At 44.1% G+C, this 23,798-nt stretch overlaps 1 protein-coding gene across 5 annotated transcripts in view; it reads right to left on the bottom strand.

The window, feature by feature from the left end:
• rfx3 (regulatory factor X, 3 (influences HLA class II expression)) overlaps positions 1-23,798 on the bottom strand; it is a 348,433-nt gene that overhangs the window by 55,635 nt on the left and 269,000 nt on the right. For all 5 annotated transcript variants that reach the window (XM_078214298.1, XM_078214299.1, XM_078214297.1 and 2 more), the window contains one exon: positions 5,792-5,889. In XM_078214298.1, coding sequence (XP_078070424.1) covers positions 5,792-5,889 — 98 coding nt within the window. The remainder of the gene's footprint in view (positions 1-5,791; positions 5,890-23,798) is intronic.

Genomic DNA, 23,798 nt, shown 5'->3' with positions numbered 1-23,798 from the left:
TTTCTTATGAGCAGAGGTTGAGTAGGTTGGGCCTGTATTCATTGAAGTTTAGATAATGTGAGGCAATCTTATTGATATATAAAGCATTCTCAGGGGGCTTGTTGGGATGGATGTTGGGAGGTTGTTTCCCCTTGTGGGAGAGTCGAGGACCAGAAGGCATAATCTCAGAGTAAGGGATTGTTCATTTTAGACAGGGATGAAGAGGAATTTCTGCTTTCCGAGGGTGGTGAATCTGTGGAATTCTTTATCACAGAGGACTGTAGAGTCGGGTCTTAAAGCATGTTCAATACTGAGATAGACAGATATTTAATCAGTCATGAAGTCAAGGGTTATGAGGATAAAATAGGAAAGTGGAATTGAGGATTATCATACTAGATCAGTCATGATCTCCACTGAATGGTGGAGCTGGCTCAGTGGGTCGAATGGCCTACTTATGTTCCTAGGTCTTATTATATTCCATCAACCAATTTTTTGCCCACACGAATTATAGCCTTATGCAGACTCTCTGTATCCTCCTCACAACTTGTTTCCCTACCCATCTTTGTAGCAACAGCATATTTGTTTACAAGTCAGTCCCTTCATCCAGATAATGAATTTTCGCATTTTACAAAAACAGACGTTAGGCTAACTGGCCTATAGTTTCTTATTTTCTATCTCCCTTTTCCCTTGATTAGAGGTGTGACTTTTGCATTTTTCCGATCTGCTGGGAATTTTCCAAAATCTAGGAAATTTTAGATAACAATCAATGTAGCTATTATCTCTGCAGCCCCTTCTTTAAGACCCAAGGATGCAAGCTATCAGGTCCATGGAACATGTTACCTGCAAGTTCCATTAGTTTTCTCAATATATTTTTTCTCGTGACTGTGATTGTTTTAAGTTACTCCCTCCCTTTTGCCTCTTGACTTTCTATGATTTTTGGGGTGTTTTTTATGTTTTCTACTGTGAAGATGAATGTAAAATATTTTTTCAAAGCTAGCTGCCATTTTCTCGTTTCCCATTATTAATTTCTCTGTCTCGCGCTCCAATGGACTCAATGCTCACATTAGCTACTCTTTTTTATATATACTTGAAGAAGCTTATGCCATTTATTTTTGTATTTCTCATTAGTTTTCTCTCATTTCTTCCTAATTTTTTTTTGCTTTTAAAGCTTTCCCATCCTTCTGGTCTATCACTAATCTTCACAGCAACAACATTGCACACCTGTATTTCAATTTATTACCACCTTTAACTTATTTAGTTAGCATGGATAGTTCATGGGCGGCACGGTAGCACAGTGGTTAGCACTGCTGCTTCACAGCTCCAGGGTCCCGGGTTCGATTCCCGGCTCGGGTCACTGTCTGTGTGGAGTTTGCACATTCTCCTCGTGTCTGCGTGGGTTTCCTCCAGGTGCTCCGGTTTCCTCCCACAGTCCAAAGATGTGTGGGTTAGGTTGATTGGCCAGGTTAAAAATTGCCCCTTAGAGTCCTAAGATGCGTAGGTTAGAGGGATTAGCGGGTAAATATGTGGGGGTAGGGCCTGGGTGGGATTGTGGTCGGTGCAGACTCGATGGGCTGAATGGCCTCCTTCTGCACTGTAGGGTTTCTATGATTTCTATGATCTTTCTCAGAGTCGTTCTTCCTCAATGAAATCTAGCTTTAATGAAAGTTATGAAATATCTAATATAATGTTTGAATGTCACCTTTTTAGTGTCACTTTAGCCAACTCTGACTTCATATCCTTTATTTAAGTTTAAGACGCTAGTTATGGACCCACATTTCTCACTCTTAAACTGAATCTGAAATTCCATCATGGGCTGATCAATCTCTTGCCACAGGATCTTTTACCAAGAGATCAACCACATCTACAACAGCTGTTTCCTTGTTGGTTCCAGAACGTATTGTTCTAACAAATTATTTTTTTTCCTGTTCTTCAAAAATGTCAAATACTCTCTCATGGCAGACTGGTGCAGAAGGTGAAGTCGCATGGGATCAGAGGTGAGCTGGCAAGGTGGATACAAAACTGGCATGGTCAAAGAAGACAGAGGGTAGCAGTGGAAGAGTGCGTTTCTGAATGGAGGGCGGCTGTGACAAGTGGCGTTCCTCAGGGATCAGTGCTGGGACCTTTACTGTTTGTAATATATATATATATAAATGATTTGGAGGAAAATGTAACTGGTTTGATTAGTAAGTTTGCGAACGACACAAAGGTTGGTGGATTTGCAGATAGCGATGAGGACCATCAGAGGATACAGCAGGATATAGATCAGTTGGAGACTTGGACGGCGAGGTGTCACATGGAGCTTAATCCGGACAAATGTGAGGTAATGCATTTTGGAAGTTCTAATACAGATAGAAATATACAGTAAATGGCAGAACCCTAAAGAGTATTGATAGGCAAAGGAATCTGGGTGTACAGATTACTGAAAGTGGCAAAGCAGGTGGAGAAGGTAGTCAAGAAGGCATACGACATGCTTGCCTTCATCGGCTGGGGCATTGAGTTAAAAAATTGGCAAGTCATGTTGCAGCTTTATAGAACCTTAGTTAGGCTGCACTTGGAATATAGTGTTCAATTCTGGTCGCCACACTACCAGAAGGATGTGGAGGCTTTGGAGACGGTACAGAAAAGATTTACCAGGATGTTGCCTGGTATGGAGGGCATCAGCTATGAGGAGAGGTTTGAGAAACTTGGTTTGTTCTCACTGGAACGACAGAGGTTGAGGGGTGACCTAATAGAAGTCTACAAGATTATGAGGTGCATGGACAGAGAGGATAGTCAGAAGCTTTTTCCCAGGGTGGAAGAGTCAATTACTAGGGGGCACAGGTTTAAGGTGCAAGGGGCAAGGTTTAAAGGAGATGTACGAGGCAGATTTTTTACACAGAAGGTGGTGGGTGCCTGGGACTCGTTGCCGGGGGAGCTAGTGGAAGCAGATGTGGTAGTGACTTTTAAGGGACGTCTTGACAAGTACATGAATAGGATGGGAATAGAGGGAGTGCGGCCTAACTAAGGTTCTATAAAGCTGCAACATGACTTGCCAATTTTTAAATTCAATGCCCCTGCCGATGAAGGCAAGCATGCCGTGTGCATTCTTGACTACCTTCTCCACCTGCATTGTCACTTTCAGTGACCTGTGTATCTTTCCTTGCCTTAAAGGCATTCAACAAGGTAACCTCAACTGCTTCACTGGAAATTCCACAGATTCACAACGCTTTGGGTGAAGAAATTCCTCCTCAACTCAGACCTAAATCTCCTCCCCCTTATTTTGAGGCTATGCCCCCTAGTTCTAGTTTCACCTGCCAGTGAAATAACCTTCCTGCTTCTATCTTATCTACTCCCTTCATGACTTTATATGTTTCTATAAGATTCCCCCTCATTCTTCTAAATTCCAATGAGTATAGTCCCAGTCTACTCAGTCTCTCCTCATAAGCCAACCCTCTCAACTCCAGAATCAACCTTGTGAATCTCCTCTGCACCTGCTCCAGTGCTAGTATATATATATCCTTTCTCAAGTAAGCAGACCAAAACTGTACACAGTACTCCAGGTGTGGCCTCATCAACACCTTATACAGCTGCAACATTACCTCCCTGTTTTTAAACTCCATCCCTCTAGCAATGAAGGACACAATTCCATTTGCCTTCTTAATTACCTGCTGCACCTGCAAACCAACTTTTTGCGATTCATGCAAAAGGACACTTGGGTCCCTCTGCACAGCAACATGCTGCGTTTTTAAAAACCATTTAATCGTCCATTTTGTTGTTATTCCTAGCAAAATGGATGACCTCACATTTACCAACATTGTACTCCATCTGCCAGATCCTTGTCCACTCACTTAAACTATATATATCACTCAGCAGACTTTGTGTCCTCTGCACATTTTGCTCTACCACTCATCTTAGTGTCATCTGCGAACTTTGACACACTACACTTGGTCCCCAGCTCCAAATCATCTATGTAAATTGTAAACAATTTCAATCCCAACACTGATCCCTGAGGCACACCACTGGTCACTGATCGCCAACCAGAAAAACACCCATTTATCCTCACTCTTTGCTTTCTGTTAGTTAACCAATCCTTTATCCATGCTAATACATTACCCCATAACACTGTGCACCTTTATCTTATGCAGCAGCTTTTTGTGCGGCACCTTGTCAAATGCCTTCTGGAAATCCAGATACACCACATCCACTCGTTCCCCGTTGTCCACCGCGCTTGTAATGTCCTCAAAGAATTCCAGGAGATTAGTTAAACATGACCTGCCTTTCATGAACCCATGCTGCATCTGCCTAATGGGACAATTTCTATGCAGATGTCTCGCTATTTCCTCCTTGATGATAGATTCAAGCATTTTCCCCACTACAGAAGTTAAGCTAACCGGCCTATAGTTACCCACCTTTTGTCAACCTTCTTTTCTAAACAGTGGCATCACACTTGCTCTTTTCCAATCTGCCAGAACAGTCCCAGAGTTCAGCAAATTTTGGTAAATTATCACGAGCGCATTTGCATCTTAACTTCCATTACCACTCCCCTCCCATCACCTGCCCCCCTTCTATTTAGTTCTAAGCCCCGTCCAGAGCCTTAGATATACAGTTCATAAGATATATAGGGTTCATGGTGGGAGATATAGGAAGGATATCAGAGGTAGGTTCTTTACGCAGAGAGTGGTTGGGGTGTGGAATGGACTGCCTGCAGTGATAGTGGAGTCAGACACTTTAGGAACATTTAAGCGGTTATTGGATAGGCACATGGAGCACACCAGGATGATAGGGAGTGGGATAGCTTGATCTTGGTTTCAGATAAAGCTCGGCACAACATCGTGGGCCAAAGGGCCTGTTCTGTGCTGTACTGTTCTATGTTCTATAAGATCACTGACCCTTTCCTAATTTTAGTGGAACTCATCCTAATGGACAGCCCCCTCTTTTTCCAGTACTGGTGTCAGTGCCCCATGAATCGAATCCACTTCTTCACACACCACTCTTTGCATTTAGTTCTCTAATCTGCTTGATCCTATGCCAATTGGCACGTGGCTCATGTAACAATCCAGGGATAATTACTTTTGAGGTTCTGCATTTTAATTTGGAGCCTAACTCCTCAAACTCTTTCAGCAGAACCCGATTCCTAGATCTATCTGTTTTGTTTGATTTGATTTATTATTGTCACATGTATTAGTATATAGTAAAAGTATTGTTTCTTGTGTGCTAGACAAACAAGGCATACTGTACATAGGGAAGGAGAGAGTGGAGAGTGTAGTGTTACAGTCATAGCTAGGGTGTAGAGAAAGATCAACTTAATGCGAGGTAGGTCCGTTCAAAAGTCTGATGGCACAAGGGAAGAAAGAAGCTGCTTTTGAGTCGGTTGGTATGTGATCTCAGATTTTTGTAACTTTTCCCTGACAGAAGAAGGTGGAAGAGAGTATGTCCGGGGTGTGTGGGGTCCTTGATTATGCTAGCTGCTTTTCCGAGGCAGCGGGAAGTGTAGACAGAGTCAATGGATGGGAGGCTGGTTTGAGTGGAGAGGCTGGTTTGAGTGATGGTTCCCACATGGAACTTAACAACTGGATCCCCCTTCCTCCTTCAAGATTGTCAGCTATGTGAGAAGATCTCCAAATTCTGACACTTGGCAGGCAACACAACCTTTGGAACTCCTGAGTACTAGGCCAGATTAATACTTATTCAGCATTTAGCTAGATAGGATATTTAATGATTTAGGCAACAGAATGTTGCTTGCATTCCTTGATGAAGATCCAGAAAACGTTTATACTCTAAAGCAATCAGGAATGCAATTTAATTTATTCCATGGCAATTCCATTCTACTTACCTTGGTGCGAACCATTTGCTGTGGAATATTGTTCATGGCATTTGTGAGCCATCCTTCGAGGCTTTTTGCAAAATTGCGAACGGCTTGAGTCAAGGCACCTAACAATGGCAAAGGGAAAAAAAAATGAACATAAATCCATGAAAAGTTCATCAAACATTTGCAATATCTCATCTAAAGTCTATAATTTATGCCCCTTTTCAGACTTTAGACACTGGAAAACTTTATAATTCAATTGAGGAAACATCAATAAGAGCTGGGTGACGCTTAGGGTTAATACTGGCCTTTCAACTCAAATACCCAGATTTAAATGCAACCCAGGTGGGACAAAGTGTTCTGCATTTGTTGCCTGTAAAGGTTCAAGATCAAGTGAGTTTGGGCAGGTGAAATCCAGTTCCCAGAGGGCATGGATCTATGGCACAAAAGAGCCATTTGGCATTAAATGGCAATGTTACTAAGAGTGGTCAGTATGCGAAATGAAAAAAATAAGTCACACTGTTGGATCAAAGGGCTGTCTTTTCTGGCTCAGGCATATTATTGGGGCAGAGTTGTATAGACATTGCTGGCTATGCTCTCTGTGACCATAGACTTTAAGAGTTTTAACAACACCAGGTTAAAGTCCAACAGGTTTATTTGGTAGCAAATACCATTAGCTTTCCACTCCATCTGACGAAGGAGCAGCGCTCCGAAAGCTAATGGTATTTGCTACCAAATAAACCTGTTGGACTTTAACCTGGTGTTGTTAAAACTCTTACTATGTTCACCCCAGTCCAACGCCGGCATCTCCACATCATGACCATAGACTTTGGCAGGAAGAATAGAAAAGCAATCTATTGTTTGAATGCAGAGAGACTGCAATGGGCGTACACCCATTGGAATTTAGAAGAATGAGAGATGATCTTATTGAAACATATAAAATCTTGAGGGAACTGTGACAGGGTGGATGCTGTGAGAATGCTTCCCCTATTGAGAGGCTAGAACGAGTGAATTCTGTTTAAAAATTAGGGGTCTCCCATTTAAGATTCAGATATGGAGAATTCTTCGCTCTGAGAGGGCTGTTAGCTTGTGAAATACTTTTCACCAGCAAGCAGTGGAAGCTGGGGTGCTGTGAGGTGGACACAAGAACACAAGAATTGGGATCAAGTCCCTCAAACCAGTGCACCATTTGATAAGATCATGGTTAAACATAAACATAGAAACATAGAAGCTAGAAGCAAGAGTAGGCCATTCGGCACTTCGAGCCTGCTCCGCCATTCATTTTGATCATCAAGTTCAATATCGAGATCCCCCCCCCTTCCCCTTGAGCCCCAAGAGCTATATCTAATTTCTTCTTGAAATCAGACAACGTTTTGGCCTCAACGACATACTGTGGCAGTGAATTCCACACATTCACCACCCTCTGGGTGAAGAAATGTCTCATCTCAATTCTAAAAGGTTTAGCCCTTATGCTCAAACTATGACCCCTAGTTCTGGACTCCCCCACCATTGAGAACATGGATTCCAGCACAAGCTCCAATGCTTTTCTATTTGAGAGTTCCCACATGTCCATACAGAGGAGGAGAAGAAGCAGGGGGCTAAGAATACCTCTTTGACCGGGCCTTCACCAGTTTGGGGAACCCTTTTAATTCTTAGAGCAGCATTGGGAGGATGGGAATGTCACGCAGTGCGTCTCCAGCTCGATTCTCTTTGCTCCACCTGGGGACTGAGCATTTCTCAGATGTAACGAAGAGAAAAATCTCCTGTCTGAAGTTTCAATGCATGCTTCTAATAATTTTCATACTCTCAAGTAGATTGTTTGTTTGTTTTAAATGATGAGGCAACAACCCTTTTTAAACCTCCAGCTGGATAGGACGAGCTGGTGAATAAGAAATAAAAATGTAAATAGAACTGTGTTAGCCATGGTTTGGGGTAAGCACCCAGTCCCAGTCAATCCTACCTCAGAGATGAGGAGATTATGCTGACCCACCAGTTTAGCTCTGAGGGAGTGCTGCATTCCTGGAGGGACCACCTTTCAGTTAAGACATCAAACGGAGGTCCCAATTGCCCTCTCATGTGCATCTTATGGCATTATTTGAGGAAGAGCAGTGTTTTCAATATCTATTCCATAAACAAGATCACTAAAGCAGATGTCACACCCTGTCTAAGTCAAACATTTGAAAGCAAAAAGCCATGCAAACGTGAACTGTCATCTCCAGTGGAGACAATGGAAACTGATCAACATCCCAGCAGGAATTTAATCCTGTAAATTACATCCCATGCTCATGGATTTTGGCCTTCCAGGAATATACAAAGACCACGATAAGAAGCCAGTGGCAAAACTTGGTCAGTCTGGACTCAAAGAACAAGAACAAAACAGCACAGGAACAGGCCCTTCGGCCCTCCAAGCCCGTGCTGCTCCCTGGTCCAAACTAGACCATTCTTTTGTATCCCTCCATTCCCACTCCGTTCATATGGCTATCTAGATAAGTCTTAAACGTTCCCAGTGTGTCCGCCTCCTCCACCTTGCCTGGCAGCACATTCCAGGCCACCACCACCCTCTGTGTAAAATATGTCCTTCTGATATCTGTGTTAAACCTCCCCCCCTTCACCTTGAACCTATGACCCCTCGTGAACGTCACCACCGACCTGGGGAAAAGCTTCCCACCGTTCACCCTATCGATGCCTTTCATAATTTTATACACCTCTATTAAGTCTCCCCTCATCCTCCGTCTTTCCAGGGAGAACAACCCCAGTTTACCCAATCTCTCCTCATAACTAAGCCCCTCCATACCAGGCAACATCCTGGTAAACCTCCTCTGCACTCTCTCTAAAGCTTCCACGTCCTTCCGGTAGTGTGGCGACCAGAACTGGATGCAGCATTCCAAATGCGGCCGAACCAACGTTCTATACATCTGCAACATCAGATCCCAACTTTTATACTCTATGCCCCGTCCTATAAAGGCAAGCATGCCATATGCCTTCTTCACCACCTGTGACGTCACCTTCAAGGATCTGTGGACTTGCACACCCAGGTCCCTCTGCGTATCTACACCCTTTTATCGTATAGCCATTTATCGTATAGCTCCTCCCTACATTATTTCTACCAAAATGCATCACTTCGCATTTATCAGGATTGAACTCCACCTGCCATTTCTTTGCCCAAGTTTCCAGCCTATCTATATCCTTCTATAGCTTCTGACAATGCTCCTCACTATCTGCAAGTCCTGCCAATTTTGTGTAGTCCGCAAACTTACTGATCACCCCAGTTACACCTTCTTCCAGATCGTTTATATAAATCACAAACAGCACAGGTCCCAATACAGAGCCCTGCGGAACACCACTAGTCACAGGCATCCAGCCGGAAAAAGACCCTTCCACTACCACCCTCTGTCTTCTGTGACCAAGCCAGTTCTCCATCCATCTAGCCACCTCCCCCTTTATCCCATGAGATCCAACCTTTTTCACCAGCCTACCATGAGGGACTTTGTCAAACGCTTTACTAAAGTCCATATAGACAACATCCATGGCCCTTCCCTCGTCAACCATTCTGGTCACTTCTTCAAAAAACTCCACCAGGTTAGTGAGGCATGACCTCCCTCTCACAAAACCATGCTGACTATCGTTAATGAGTTTATTCCTTTCTAAATGCGCATACATCCTATCTCTAAGAATCTTCTCCAACAACTTCCCCACCACGGACGTCAAGCTCACCGACCTATAATTACCCGGGTTATCCTTCCTACCCTTCTTAAATAACGGGACCACATTAGCTATCCTCCAATCCTCTGGGACCTCACCTGCGTCCAGTGACGAGACAAAGATTTGCGTCAGAGGCCCAGCAATTTCATCTCTCGTCTCCCTGAGCAGCCTTGGACAGATTCCATCAGGCCCTGGGGATTTGTCAGTCTTTATATTCTCTCACAAACCTAACACTTCCTCCCTTGTAATGGAGATTTTCTCCAACGGTTCAACACTCCCCTCTGAGACACTCCCAGTCAACACATCCCTCTCCTTTGTGAAAACTGACGCAATGTATTCATTTAGGATCTCCCCTACTTCTTTGGGCTCCAAGCATAATTCCCCACTTTTGTCCCTGAGAGGTCCGATTTTTTCCCTGACAACCCTTTTGTTCCTAACGTATGAATAAAATGCCTTGGGATTCTCCTTAATCCTGTCTGCCAAGGACATTTCGTGACCCCTTTTTGCCCTTCTAATTCCCTGTTTGAGTTCTTTCCTACTTTCTTTGTACTCCTCCAGAGCTCCCTCCGTTTTTAGCTGCCTGGACCTAACGTACGCCTCTCTTTTCTTTTTGACCAGTCCCTCAATTTCCCTGGTTATCCACGGTTCTCGAATCCTACCCTTCCTATCCTTCTTTTTTACAGGCACATGCCTGTCCTGTAGTCCTAACAACTGTTCCTTAAAAGACTCCCACATGCCAGATGTGGATTTACCCTCAAACAGCCTCTCCCAATCAGGAGCTGCCAATTTCTGCCTAATCCCACTAAAGTTAGCCTTCCCCCAATCCAACACCTTACCCTTGGGACACCACTCATCCTTTTCCTTCACTATCCTAAAGCTAACAGAATTGTGGTCACTATTTGCCACATGTTCCCCTACCGAAACTTTGAAGACCTGACCGGGCTCATTCCCCAGTACTAGGTTCAGTATAGCCCCCTCTCTAGTCGGGCTATCTACATATTGTTCCAAAGAACCCTCCTGTACGCATTTTACAAATTCCTCCCCATTCAGAGTCCTAGCTCTCAGCGATTTCCAGTCTATACCAGGGAAATTGAAGTCTCCCATTACAACAACCCTATTTTCCTGCACCAATCCAGTATCTCCTGACATATCCGTTCTTCCACTTCCCTTGGGCTGTTGGGGGGCCTGTAGTATACCCCCAACATAGTGACTGCGCCCTTCCTGTTTCTAAGCTCCATCCAGAGTGACTTGTTACACGACCCCTTTGAATTGTCCTCCCTCTGCACCGCTGTAATATGCTCTCCGACTAATACTGCTACTCTCCCACCTCTTTTGGCCCCTCCTCTGTCTTGCCTAAAACACTTGTACCCCGGAATATTCAGCTGCCAGTCCTGTCCCTCTTCCAACCAAGTCTCTGTCACCGCAACCACATCCAAATTCCTCGTGAGCATTAAGGCCCTAGGTTCGTCTGTCTTACCTGCTACGCTCCTTGCATTGAAGTATAAGCACTCCAGACCTCCAGGCCCAGTGAGGTCATCCTCCCCCAGAGTGCACTTCTTCTTTGCCAGCCTTGTCCCAGCCCCAAGCTTGTCCCCAGCCTCTACACTTGTAGACCTAATATTTTGATCCCCACCCCCCTGCCATACTAGTTTAAACCCCCCCGAACTGCACGAGCAAAACTCCCAGCCAGGATATTCGTGCCCTTCCAACTTAGTTGTGACCCGTCCTTCTTGTACAGGTGTCATCCTCTCCTGAAAACTTCCCATTGATCTAGGAAAATGAAGCCCTCCCTCCTAGACCAGTCCTTTAGCCAAGCATTCAATTGTACTAACTCCCTATTCTTAGTCTCACTGGCACGAGGCATTGGGAGCAGCCCAGAGATGGCCACCCTGGAGGCCCTACTTTTTAGTCTATTTCCCAACTCCCTGAATTGCTCTCGTAGGATCCTCCTGCTCTTCCTATCTACGTCATTTGCACCAATGTGTACAATGACATCCGTTTCTTTGTCTTCCCCTTTTAAGATGCCTCCTATCCGCTCGGTGACATCCATTACCCCAGCACCAGGTAGGCAGACTACCATCCTGGAGTCCCGTTGGCACCCACAGAATCACCTGTCCGTGCCTCTAGCCGACGCATCCCCCACCACTATTGCTCTCCTAACCCCTCTCTTTCCTTTCCGGGCCACAGAGCCTGTCACTGTGGCTTACCCCTGGAGAGTCATCCTCCTCCACACTATCCAAAACAATATACTTGTTTTGGAGTGGGACAACCACAGGTGACCCCTCCACTAATTGCTCACTCCTCTCCACTCTCACACCTGTCACCGAGCCCTTCCTATTATGAGAGACAGTCACTGGAGTACTCTCTGGTACATTACCCTTCTGACCTTTACCCCTCCTAACTGTGACCCACGTGTCTTCCTCCCGATGCCCCGGTGTAACTAGTTCCCTATAACTCATGTCAATTATTCTCTCATTCTCCCTGACTAGACCAAGGTCAGCAATCTGCAGCTCCAGTTCCGTGACGCGGTCCCTCAGGAGCTGCAGTTCCACGCACCTGGCGCAAATGTGGTCCTCCGGGAGGCTAGGTGTTTCCAGGAACTCCCACATCCCACACCAGAAGCACCGTGCTGGGTGTGTCAGAGTGTATGGCACCCAAACAAAAAGCCAGCAGAGTCCCCCCTGCTCTGGCACATAAAAATAAATGCCTTGCTGTCTCCGAACGCTGGAGCAAGCCAAGTCAGCTAAGGCTGTAAAGGAAGCAGAACAACTTTTCAGCTAAACTACAGACTAGGAATCTGAAAACCAACAACTCAACTTAAGTCAGTGTTACTGGAAACATGAATCTCAAACGGCTGCGACGTTGTACCATCTGCTCCTCATGGACAAGTCAAAGCCTGATCCGTGTATCTTTTTAAAAAAAACTTACTTTGGACTCGCTTCTCATTTCTAATCTTTGCAAATGTATGTGAATGTGTTTCATTATATTCCTCCCGGTTAGTAGCTAATAAACTCAAGAAAACCTGGTTAAATTGCCTCCATTTAAAAAATAAATATATTGAGACTGAGGAAAGGTATCCGAATGGGAAGGGATCTTTTAAAATAAATCTTGTTGAGACCAGCCAAAGGAGTTGAATAAAGAAAGGGAGCCTGTTCATACCTCTGGAGACAATACACATCTTTTTAGCCTGTCTTGATGCTCTCTCCACTCACATTGTTTTGTTTCTTAAAGACTTGATTAGTTGTAAGTATTCGCATTCCAACCATTATTCATGTAAATTGAGTTTGTGTCTTTATATGCTCTGTTTGTGAACAGAATTCCCACTCACCTGAAGAAGGGGCTTAGAGCTCCGAAAGCTTGTGTGGCTTTTGCTACCAAATAAACCTGTTGGACTTTAACCTGGTGTTGTTAAACGTCTTACTGTGTTCATCCCTCCTCATACAGGGGTCATAACAATTAGGGGGTACACTATCTGGAATTTATCAAATTGGGACTCTTGCTGAGATAGTTCCCACAGAGGGGAAACTTGAGGGCCTCATCTGGGGACCAGTTGTAACATAATATATTATCCTGAACTCCAGGAACCCTATCTCATAGTTTAATCTTTTGTGAAGCATCTTATCAAACGTCTTTTGGGTATCCAAATTTTACATTTTAGTTGTAGAGATTATTTAGTGTGATTTATTCCTCAAAAAACTCTTCATCAATTTGATCAAATATGAACTATGTTTCATAAAAGCATGCTGGTTTTGTCCGATCATACATTATTTAAGTGCATTGTTAAGACTCCCTCAGTAATAAATTCCAGCATTTTTCCAAAGACTGATGGGTTTTTCTCTTTGATGTTGATATAAATGTTGCTAAGTTCTTTCCTGCATTGCGTAGGGAGACAGAGACTCAAAGCAAAGGTCAGCAGCACTTGAATGAATGAAACTGATGAGACAGAAAGATAAACAGCCATTCTGAGGTGTAAATCCAAACAGATTTTCTATGACCTGCAACGTGGACATTACAAAATCCACCACTTCATCTCCTGTTTGATTACATTTAAAAAAAATAAAAGAACTGAGGCTTGTTTTAACTTCATCAAGAACCTGGAACTGTAAAAGAAAACACAGTGAACAGTCTCTACAACTAAGAAAATCGGCACTATTTGTTCCATACACTTTTGAAAATGCCTTTACACACGGCCAAGCATTTATTCCTCCAACCTGGGGAATGCATTTCGGTGTTGACAGTGCTTGGTTGTAGTGTGCGGGTTGCTTTCGCCAAAGTGCTGCAGATTTCAGTCTTGCGGGGTGAGTGCACTGAATGCAACATGGTTCCAGGGAGAGGAATGGTGATACAGTCCTAGCTTTCAGAGGCACCACATTGCATTCCTGGATGGTTAGTTTTCAATGTAGGTTATAAAATGGGGGGGGTGCTGTGTGGGGGGCGGGGGGGAGAGAGAGAGAAACAATCTGGATGCACAGCACATTATAATTTTATTGCATAATATTCCTTCTCTTTGTAGGCAGTATGGCGACAGGAAGAGAAAGCCTGGCCTGAATATTGCAAACTCCGAATTCAACTGAATAGTAACTGGGAGGATGAGGGGTTGGGAGCGGAGCAAGAGACAATGGGGACAACATTCCATTGTGGTGTTATTTATTCAGAGGGGGTGACCTGATTGCGGCCTCAACTCCACTTTCTGTCTTCTCCCCAAAACCCTTGACTCTCTTGTCGATCAAAGATCGAGGGAGCGGCATGGTGGGGCAGTGGTTAACACTGCTGCCTCACAGCACCAGGAACCCAGGTTCAATTCCAGCCTCGGGTCACTGTGTGTGTGTGTGTGTGTGTGTGTGGAGTTTGCACTCTCTCCCCTTGTCTGCATGGGTTTCCTCCGGGTGCTCTGGTTTCCTTCCACAGTCCGAAGATGTGTGGGTTAGGTGGATTGGCCATGCTAAATTAACCCTGGCGTCAGGGGGATTAGAGTAAATGTGTGGGGTTATGGAAATAAGGCCTGGGTGGGATTGTGGTCGGTACAGACTCGATGGGCCAAATGACCTCCTTCTGTACTGTAGGGATTCTAAAGTTATGTAATTCAGCCTTGAATATACTCAATGAACCAGCCTCCACTTCTTTCAGGGGAAAATAATTTCTCCAACTGCCAGTCTGCATACTGTTTTCATGCTTTTGCTTTCAGACAGAGGTGTTCATTATCCTGCCACTTATTCTGGACCAGTGCTTTGTTTCTTCACTACGACCATTATTACTTTCTTTGCCTTTGTTCCATGACATCTTTGTTATTTAATATCCCCTGGCCCTCTAACCTATTCTGGACCTTTCCTGTTATTCTACTTTCCCCTTCCCACTTTCAACAGCACAAAAACTGTCACATTGCTACCTCCACAGGTTTGATAGCATCCGTGGAGAGAGAATAGAGCCAACATTTCGAGTCTGGAAGACCCTTCAACAGAGCTCTGATGCCCTATAAGTCCCTATATTAACTTTGTGTCAATTCATGCTAACTCATGCACCCATCCACCCCCATGGCCCTTATTGCCCCATGCCAGCTCATGACCTCCCACCCACCTCAATGGCCCATTATCATCTCGATCCCAACTGATCCATTCGATACATTTAAATTATCTTAAGTAGGTAATCCTTTATAAAATCAAACATTTGTACTCATAACTCCACATCATGAGCAGATACATGGAACACCACCACGTGGAAGTTCCCCTCTAAGCCATTCATCATCCTGATTTGACTGTCCTTGACTGTCACTGGGTCGAAATCCTGGAACTCCCTCCCTAACAGCACTGACTGCAGTGGTTCAAGAAGGCAGCTCACCACTGCCTTCTCAAGGACAATTCAGGATGATCAATCAATGCTAGCCGAGCCAGTGAAGCCCATTTCCCTTGAATGAATAAAAAAAATGAAGATAGCTAATCCTTTAATGTCTTTCAGCTTTCAATCAAACTGTGAGCTTACACCATCCCGTCACTCCTGTGATAATGATAGGTTGTGGAAAGCAAGAAAGCATTAATAATGCTAAACAATAGTTCTCATGTCAACAAACAGCTACTCAAACTCCAAAAATACTTTTTGTTTCAACTCTCAGACACAGGCAGGCAGTTTTTACAATTTTTAAAGGGCCGCCCATTTAAATAACTTCACAGCTTGACAGTTTCACAAACCTTATCTGTCCTTCAAGACATTGATGTTAACTCTAAAAAATATGTAAGTTGCACTGTGCAGGATGAGGTCCTTGCTCCATCGAAATTAGGCTCTGTTTGAACTTAGCACCGAGTTTCAATAGCTCTGTTGAATTTGGGTTTCATGCATGTGGGAGTCACTTCCCATCACTGATTCCCCCCTCCCCCCAGAGAAAAATAGTTTCTGCTGGATATGAGGGTGGCACTTCTGCATCCATTGTCAATCTGTCAATTTGGAATCCAGGTGAATATCTCTATAATGATCATATCATACTCATATTTTTGTACCTGAGCTAGCAATACATCCACCTAGTTCCAAATACTACATGCATTCAGATAAAGAGCCTTTAATTCCATCTTTTTACTACTTTTTCCCATTCTGACCCTATTTGCTGGTGCACTCGCTTGTGTGCTCTGTCCCTTCTTGTCACACTTCTTTTATCATTAGCCATATCACCCCTTGTACTATTACCTGGTCCTCTTTCGTTAACTTATAGTCAAAGAGGTTCACAGCATGGAAACAGGCCCTTCGGCCCAACTTGTCCATGTCGCCCTTTTATTAAACGACTAAGCTGGTCCCAATTGTCCACATTTGGCCCATATCCCTCGATAGCCATCTTACTCATGTAACTGTCTTAACGCTTTTTAAAAGACAAGATTTTACCTGCCTCGACTACTACCTCTGGCAACTTGTTCCAGACACTCACCACCCTGTGTGTGAAAAAATTGCCCCTCTGGACTATTTTGTATCTCTCCCCTCTCACCTTAAACCTATGCCTTCTAGTTTTAGACTCCCCTACCTTTGGAAAAAGTTATTGACTATCTAGCTGATCTATGCTCCTCATTATTTTATAGACCGCTATAAAATCACCCCTAAGATTCCTACGCTCCAGAGAAAAAAGTTCCAGCCTATCCAGCCTCCCCTTATAACTCAAACCATCAAGTCCTGGTAGCATCCTAGTAAATCTTTTCTGCACTCTTTCTAGTTTAATAATATCCTTTCTATAATAGGGTGACCAGAACTGCACACAGTATTCCAAGTGTGGCCTTACCAATGTCTTGTACAACTTCAATAAGATGTCCCAACTCCTGTATTCAATGTTCTGACCAATGAAACCAAGCATGCCGAATGCCTTCTTCACCACTCTGTCCACCTGTGCCTCCACTTTTAAGGAGCTATGAACATGTACCCCTAGATCTCTTTGTTCTGTAACTCTCCCCAACGCCCTACCATTAGGAAGGATATATTGGCATTGGAGGGAGTGCAGAGAAGGTTCACCAGGTTGATACCGGAGATGAGGGGTTTGGATTATGAGGAGAGGCTGAGGAGATTGGGTTTGTACTCGTTGGAGTTTAGAAGGATGAGGGGGGATCTTATGGAGACTTATAAGATAATGCGGGGGCTGGATAGGGTGGAGGCGGAGAGATTCTTTCCACTTAGTAAGGAAGTTAAAACTAGAGGACACAGCCTCAAAATAAAGGGGGATCGGTTTAAGACAGAGTTGAGGAGGAACTTCTTCTCCCAGAGGGTGGTGAATCTCTGGAATTCTCTGCCCACTGAGGTGGTGGAGGCTACCTCGCTGAATATGTTTAAAGCGCGGATGGATGGATTCCTGATCGGTAAGGGAATTAAGGGTTATGGGGATCAGGCGGGTAAGTGGTACTGATCCATGTCAGATCAGCCATGATCTTATTGAATGGCGGGGCAGGCTCGAGGGGCTAGATGGCCTACTCCTGCTCCTATTTCTTATGTTCTTATTAACTGAGTAAGTCCTGCCCTGGTTCGATCTACCAAAATGCATCACCTCGCATTTATCTAAATTAAACTCCATCTGCCATTCGTCAGCCCACTGGCCCAATTGATCATTGCAATCCTAGATAACCTTTTTCACTGTCCACTATGCCACCAATCTTAGTGTCATTTGCAAACTTACTAACCATGCCTCCTAAATTCTCATCCAAATCATTAATATAAATGACAAATAACAGTGGACCCAGCACTGATCCCTGAAGCACACCTTTGATCACAGGCCTCCGGTTTGAAAAACAACCCTTTACAACCACCCTCTATCTTCTGTCATCAAGATGTGGCGATGCCGGCGTTGGACTGGGGTAAACACAGTAAGAAGTCTCACAACACAGGTTAAAGTCCAACAGGTTTATTTGGTAGCACAAGCCACAAGCTTTCAAAGCGCTGCTCCTTCATCAGGTGAGTGGGAATTCTGTTCACAAACAGGGCATATATAAATTCACAAACTCAATTTGCAAAATAATGGTTGGAATGCGAGTCTTTACAGGTAATCAAGTCTTAAAGGTATAGACAATGTGAGTGAAGAGAGGATTAAGCACAGGTTAAAGGCTTGTGTATTGTCTCCAGCCAGGACAAGAGATGTGTATTGTCTCCAGACAGGACAGTTAGTGAGATTTTGCAAGCCCAGTCAAGTTGTGGGGGTTACAGATAGTGTGACGTCTTGCAGAGGTTGCTGTAGCAGGGTTGTGTGGTGTTGTGGTCACTGTTCTCCTGAAGGCTGGGTAGTTTGCTGCGGACAATGGTCTGTTTGAGGTTGTGCGGTTGTTTGAAGGCTAGAAGTGGGGGTGTGGGGATGGCCTTGGCGAGATGTTCGTTTCATCAATGACACGTTGAAGGCTCCGGAAAAGGTGTCGTAGCTTCTCCGCTCCGGGGAAGTACTGGACGACGAAGGGTACTCTGTCCGCCGTGTCCCGTGTTTGTCTTCTGAGGAGGTTGGTGTGGTTTTTCGCTGTGGCGCGTCGGAACTGTCGATCGATGAGTTGAGCACTATATCCTGTTCTTATGAGGGCATCTTTCAGCGTCTGGAGGTGTCTGTTACGATCCTCCTCATCTGAGCAGATCCTGTGTATACGGAGGACTTGTCCGTAGGGGATAGCTCCTTTAATGTGTTTAGGGTGGAAGCTGGAGAAGTGGAGCATTGTGAGGTTATCCGTGGGTTTGCGGTACAGTGAAGTGCTGAGGTGACCGTCCTTGATGGAGATGCACGTATCCAAGAATGCAACTGATTCCGGAGAGTAATCCATGGTGAGTCTGATGGTGGGATGGAACTTGTTGATGTCATCATATAGTTGTTTCAGTGATTGTTCACCAGATGTCAGAGGTAGGTTCTTCACTCAGAGTGGTAAGGGCGTGGAATGCCCTGCCTGCAGCAGTAGTGGACTCGCCAACATTAAGGGCATTTAAATGGTCATTGGATAAACATATGGATGATATTGGAATAGTGTAGGTTAGATGGGCTTGAGATTGGTTTCACTGGTCGGCGCAACATCGAGGGCCGAAGGGCCTGTACTGCGTTGTAATGTTCTATGAGTCCAAAGGAAGAAAATGTCATTGATGTATCTAGTGTATAGCATCGGTTGAAGGTCCTGTGCGGTAAAGAGGTCTTGTTCGCACCTGTGCATGAAGATGTTGGCATATTGAGGTGCAAATTTGGTCCCCATGGCTGTTCCGTGTGTCTGGATGAAGAACTGGTTGTTGAAGGTGAAGACATTGTGGTCCAGGATGAAGCAGATGAGTTGTAAAATTGCATCTGGAGATTGGCAGTTGTCGGCATTGAGTAAGGAGGCAGTAGCAGCAATGCCATCGTCGTGGGGGATGCCGAGTGGGGGATGTAGAGTGCCGAGACATCCATTGTGATGAGGAGTGCTCCTGGTTCAACTGCTCCAGGTGTGCTGAGTTTCTGTAGGAAGTCTGTAGTGTTGCGACAAAAGCTGGGGGTTCTTTGTACAATGTGTTTCAGGATGCCCTCGACATAGCCGGAGAGGTTCTCGCACAGGGTCCCATTGCCCGATACGATGGGACGGCCGGGTGTGTTTGCCTTCTGTATCTTCAGGAGGCAGTAGAGATCTCCAACGCGGGGAATACGTGGGATGAGAGCACGGAGGGTGCTCTGAAGGTCTGGATCAAAGGTCTTGATCAGTCTGTTGAGCTGACGGGTGCGTTTTTTGGTTGGATCTGTGGGTAACTGTCTGTAGTGTTCCTCGTTGTTCAGTTGTCGTAGTCACTGTTCTCCTGAAGGCTGGGTAGTTTGTTGCCATCAAGCCAATTCTGTCATCAAGCCAATTTTGTATCCAATTGGCTACCTCACCCTGGATCCCGTGAGATTTAATCTTATGCAACAACCTACCATGTGGTACCCTGTCAAAGGCCTCGCTAAAGTCCATGTAGACAACATCAATTGCCCTCATCTACATTCTTGATTACCCCTTCAAATTTGTGAGACATGATTTTCCATTCACAAAGCCATGCTGACTGTCCATAATCAATCCCTGTCTCTCAGAATACCTTCCAGCAACTTACCCACTGCAGAACTTTCTAACTCTCCTCTCAATACTTATTTTAAACCCCTCTCTATAGCTCTATTTTACAATTCACAGGACACCGGTCCCAGAGCGGTCCAATGAGGGCCATCACATGGGAACAACAACTTCTTTCCCCAGTACTGATCCCAGTGTCCTATGAATCTAAACCAAATTTGAGCCAAGCATTCAACTCTGATCTTATTTACCTTATGCAAATTTGCTTGTGGCTCAGGTAACAATTCATGAAATTATTCCCTTCGCGGTTTTACTTTTTACTTTAGCCCCTAGATGCCCATACTCTCTTAGCAGTGCTTCCTTTCTAGTCCTCCCTATGTCGTTGGTACCAAGTGGAACACAACAACTAGATTTTTCTCCTCCCACTCCAGGTTTCCTCTCCAGCCCTGAGGAGGTGTTCTTAACCTTGCCACCGGGTAGGCAATACAGCCTTTGAGATTCATTCTCTCGGCTGCAGAGAATAGTATCAATCCCAAGCATACTGTCTCCTAAAACTACTACATTCCTTTTGATTCTTAACTTGTATTCCTCCCACACGGCGGTGTTGTGGTCAGTGTGCTCACCTTCCCTGCAGTCCCTGCTCTTGTTCACACAGGCTTCAAAAACCGCGAACCTGTTGGACAAGTGCTGAGGTTCCTCCAGGGCTTTTTTCTGGATTCCCATAACTGCCTCATTCATAGTCACACCTCTGCCTCTGACCAAATCTGAAGTATCTAGTTTAAATGGTGTGAATGCCTCCTGGAACAAAATATCCAAGTAACTTATTGCCTTCCGGATGCATCAGTGTATCTGCACAGTGGAAGGCACAAAAAAGATTCCAGAACTAACATGGAAATCAAGATTCTAGCGAGGGTGAGGAACTTGAAGAAATTAATATAAGTAAAGAAATAGTTCTGAGAAATTAATGGGATTGAGTGGTGACAAATCCCTTATCCTGAGAACCCGAATCCCTGGGTTCTTTATTTGATTTATTTTTGTCATATGTATTAGTATACAGTGAAAAGTATTGTTTCTTGCATGCTATACAGACAAAGTTCATAGAGAAGGAAAGGAGAGAGTGCAGAATGTAGTGTTACAGTCATAGCTGGGGTGTAAAAGAGTTAGAATGAAGTTTTAGAGGCACAGAATGAGAGTAAAAAATAGAATTAGAAGCTATGCTGGGCATAGATTGCAAGAAGTCACCTTGCTCCGGCGCCATTTTAGGTCATTTGAAAGAGCTCCAGAGATAGTGGATGCATTAGTTTTGATCTTCCGATTCCTTAAGATTCTAGATGAATTCCCAAGGACTGGAAGGTAGCAAACAAAACTCCCCTCTTTAAGAAAGGAGGAAGAGTAAAAATGGAGAACTATAGGCCAGTTAGCCTAACATTAATAGTAGCTAAAATGCTAGAATCTATTAGCAGTTAACAGGGCCTTTAGAAAATCATAACGTGATTAAATAGAGTCCATATGGATTTATGAAAAGGAAATCATGTTTGATAATTATTCAAATTTTTTGAGGATGTAACCAGTAAGATGTATAAGGGGGAATCAGTGGATTTTCAAAAAGCATTCAAAAAAGATGCCATACAAGTTATTATGCAAAACTAGGGTTCAATGGGATAGGGGCAATATATTAGCAAGAAATGAGGATTGACAGAAAACAGAGACCAAGAATAAACAGAGGATTTGGACTAGAGCATTTTGATAGGCTGCAACTGGTGGGATACCAGAAGATCAATACTAGTATCTCAGCTATACACAATCTATATTAATTACTTAGATGAGGGGATCGAGTGTACAATGTTGAAGTCTGTTGAGAATATAAAGATAGGTGGAAAAGTGGTTAATAAAGGTTTCCAAGTCCTAAACACTGGTAGAAATCGAATCAAGTTATCTCCAAACAAACAACAACAATCTGTGCAGTTCAGTGCACTTTCAGGTATGCTTCAAATGACAATTCCTACATATTAAGATTAACACTGCATGCTACTTACATTTTTTTGTGGCTAAACTATCAAGATCCTGATTTGAAATCTATAATAAAACCTGCTTCAGCCAGGCGTCCAGCCTATCTTTGTTGAGGCCCCAACTAAAACAGTGGCAGAGGCACTGGGATTAAGAATGGAGCAACAAGTTCAGTATTATGATTTTGGGGTGGAAGTACCTCACTTCCACTGGGCAGAGGCCCTAAAATCAGGGCCAACAAATCTCACATTGTCCTTAGTAAAAGCACCAGGTCACAATCTTACAGTAATTACACCAACATAAAAGTTCAATTAGAGAAGTGGCTCACAACAGAAATGAATGCTATTGTCAATTGCAAATTTTCATTCTTGTGGAGAACAGAAAAACAAAAGTACATTATTTGCTTCAATATCTACATTATTTGCTGCCTAGTTTGTTTGTTTAAGCATGCTTTTAAAAAAATCAACTAAAAACTTCGAAATTATTTTTGCTAAATCATTAATTTCCTTGACAAGTATTATGGTACTTGATCATAAACTCCAACAAAGAGGCCAGATAGGTAACTCATTCCAAAGCCTCAGCTGATGTTGCTCTTTAACCGAGCTATGAAAGACACCAGAGCATACTCTGGGGAAATGCATTGCTCTCACTTGGTGTTTTTCCTAAATGTGTTTGCTGAAATTGGGAACTCACTGAGGAGAATTATAGATGTGACTACATGTTGTATTAAATTGACTGATAACAAATGTTTATCTACTGCAGGACAGGATCATCTCACAACAGAAAAATTAACACATGCTTACAAAGATAAAAGGAATAACTCCTATTGTTAAGTTATCACTATAAACCTGTGTATTTGTAAAGCAAAAGAAAAATCACATTTTCTACTAAAGCAGATTAACATTTTAACACATGGGGCAGAATTCTATGCCGCACTCTGTGCCCCCCCCCCCACCCACCCCCAACCCCCACCCAGAGGGTTCTGAGGTGGGAGGAGCATAAAATTGAATGGATATGATTCACCCAGGAACCCATGAACCAACACAATTTCCTAAGGCCCTTAACTGGCCACTTAAGAACCTTATCCTGCCCAGCCTCAACTTTAAGGCAGGCGAAACTGACAAAAAAAATTCCCCCATCTCAGATGAGAAGGGCGGGAAGGGGGGGCAGGCGGTGGTGACACCTCATTCTGAAGGCCCCCTCTGGGATGTTGGAGTTGCAGTTATCCTTTCCCCACCTGACCTACCCTCAATGCCACGATCAGCCCCCTCGTAGCCCCACAGGATGCCCCCAACACTCCTGCCCCTGGGACCTACCTTTAGAATGGTCCAGAAACATAGCTCCAGGCAGAGCATTGCAGTACGTTTCTGGCCACCGCAGTGCAGTGCCAGGCCGGGATGGAGCGCTATCAGCCAATCAGTCAGCGGGTCTTCCTTCCAAATTCGGACAGATCCCACACTGCCAATCAATGCTCAAGTGAGTGTTAATGGCAGTGGGTTCACTCGCCATCCTTAAAATTTTACCCATGGAAAAGGGTATTTCTAACTTATTTTCATTTTAACACAAAGAAGGCAGGATATGGGTCCTGAAGAGTCATAATTTAAGACACAGGAGAATAAAAATTTTATTCAGGCCAAATCTGTGCACAAGGAAACTCATTTGAATCAAGAATATCTGTTGCATATCTTTAACATCGGGCTGGATTTGGAAGGGGAGATGCTGTCAATGTAAAAGTTGGAGGTGAGCCCACCTCCACATGGTTGTTACGCTGTTAATTGGCTCGAGGTGGCATTTTCACCCAATCCTGGGAGAACGTTCCCCCTCCGAGAGCAGCCAGC

The sequence above is a fragment of the Mustelus asterias genome, chromosome 6 (genome assembly GCF_964213995.1).
Source record: "Mustelus asterias chromosome 6, sMusAst1.hap1.1, whole genome shotgun sequence".
Lineage (NCBI taxonomy): Eukaryota > Metazoa > Chordata > Chondrichthyes > Carcharhiniformes > Triakidae > Mustelus > Mustelus asterias.
This window is presented reverse-complemented; position numbering and strand designations above follow the sequence as displayed.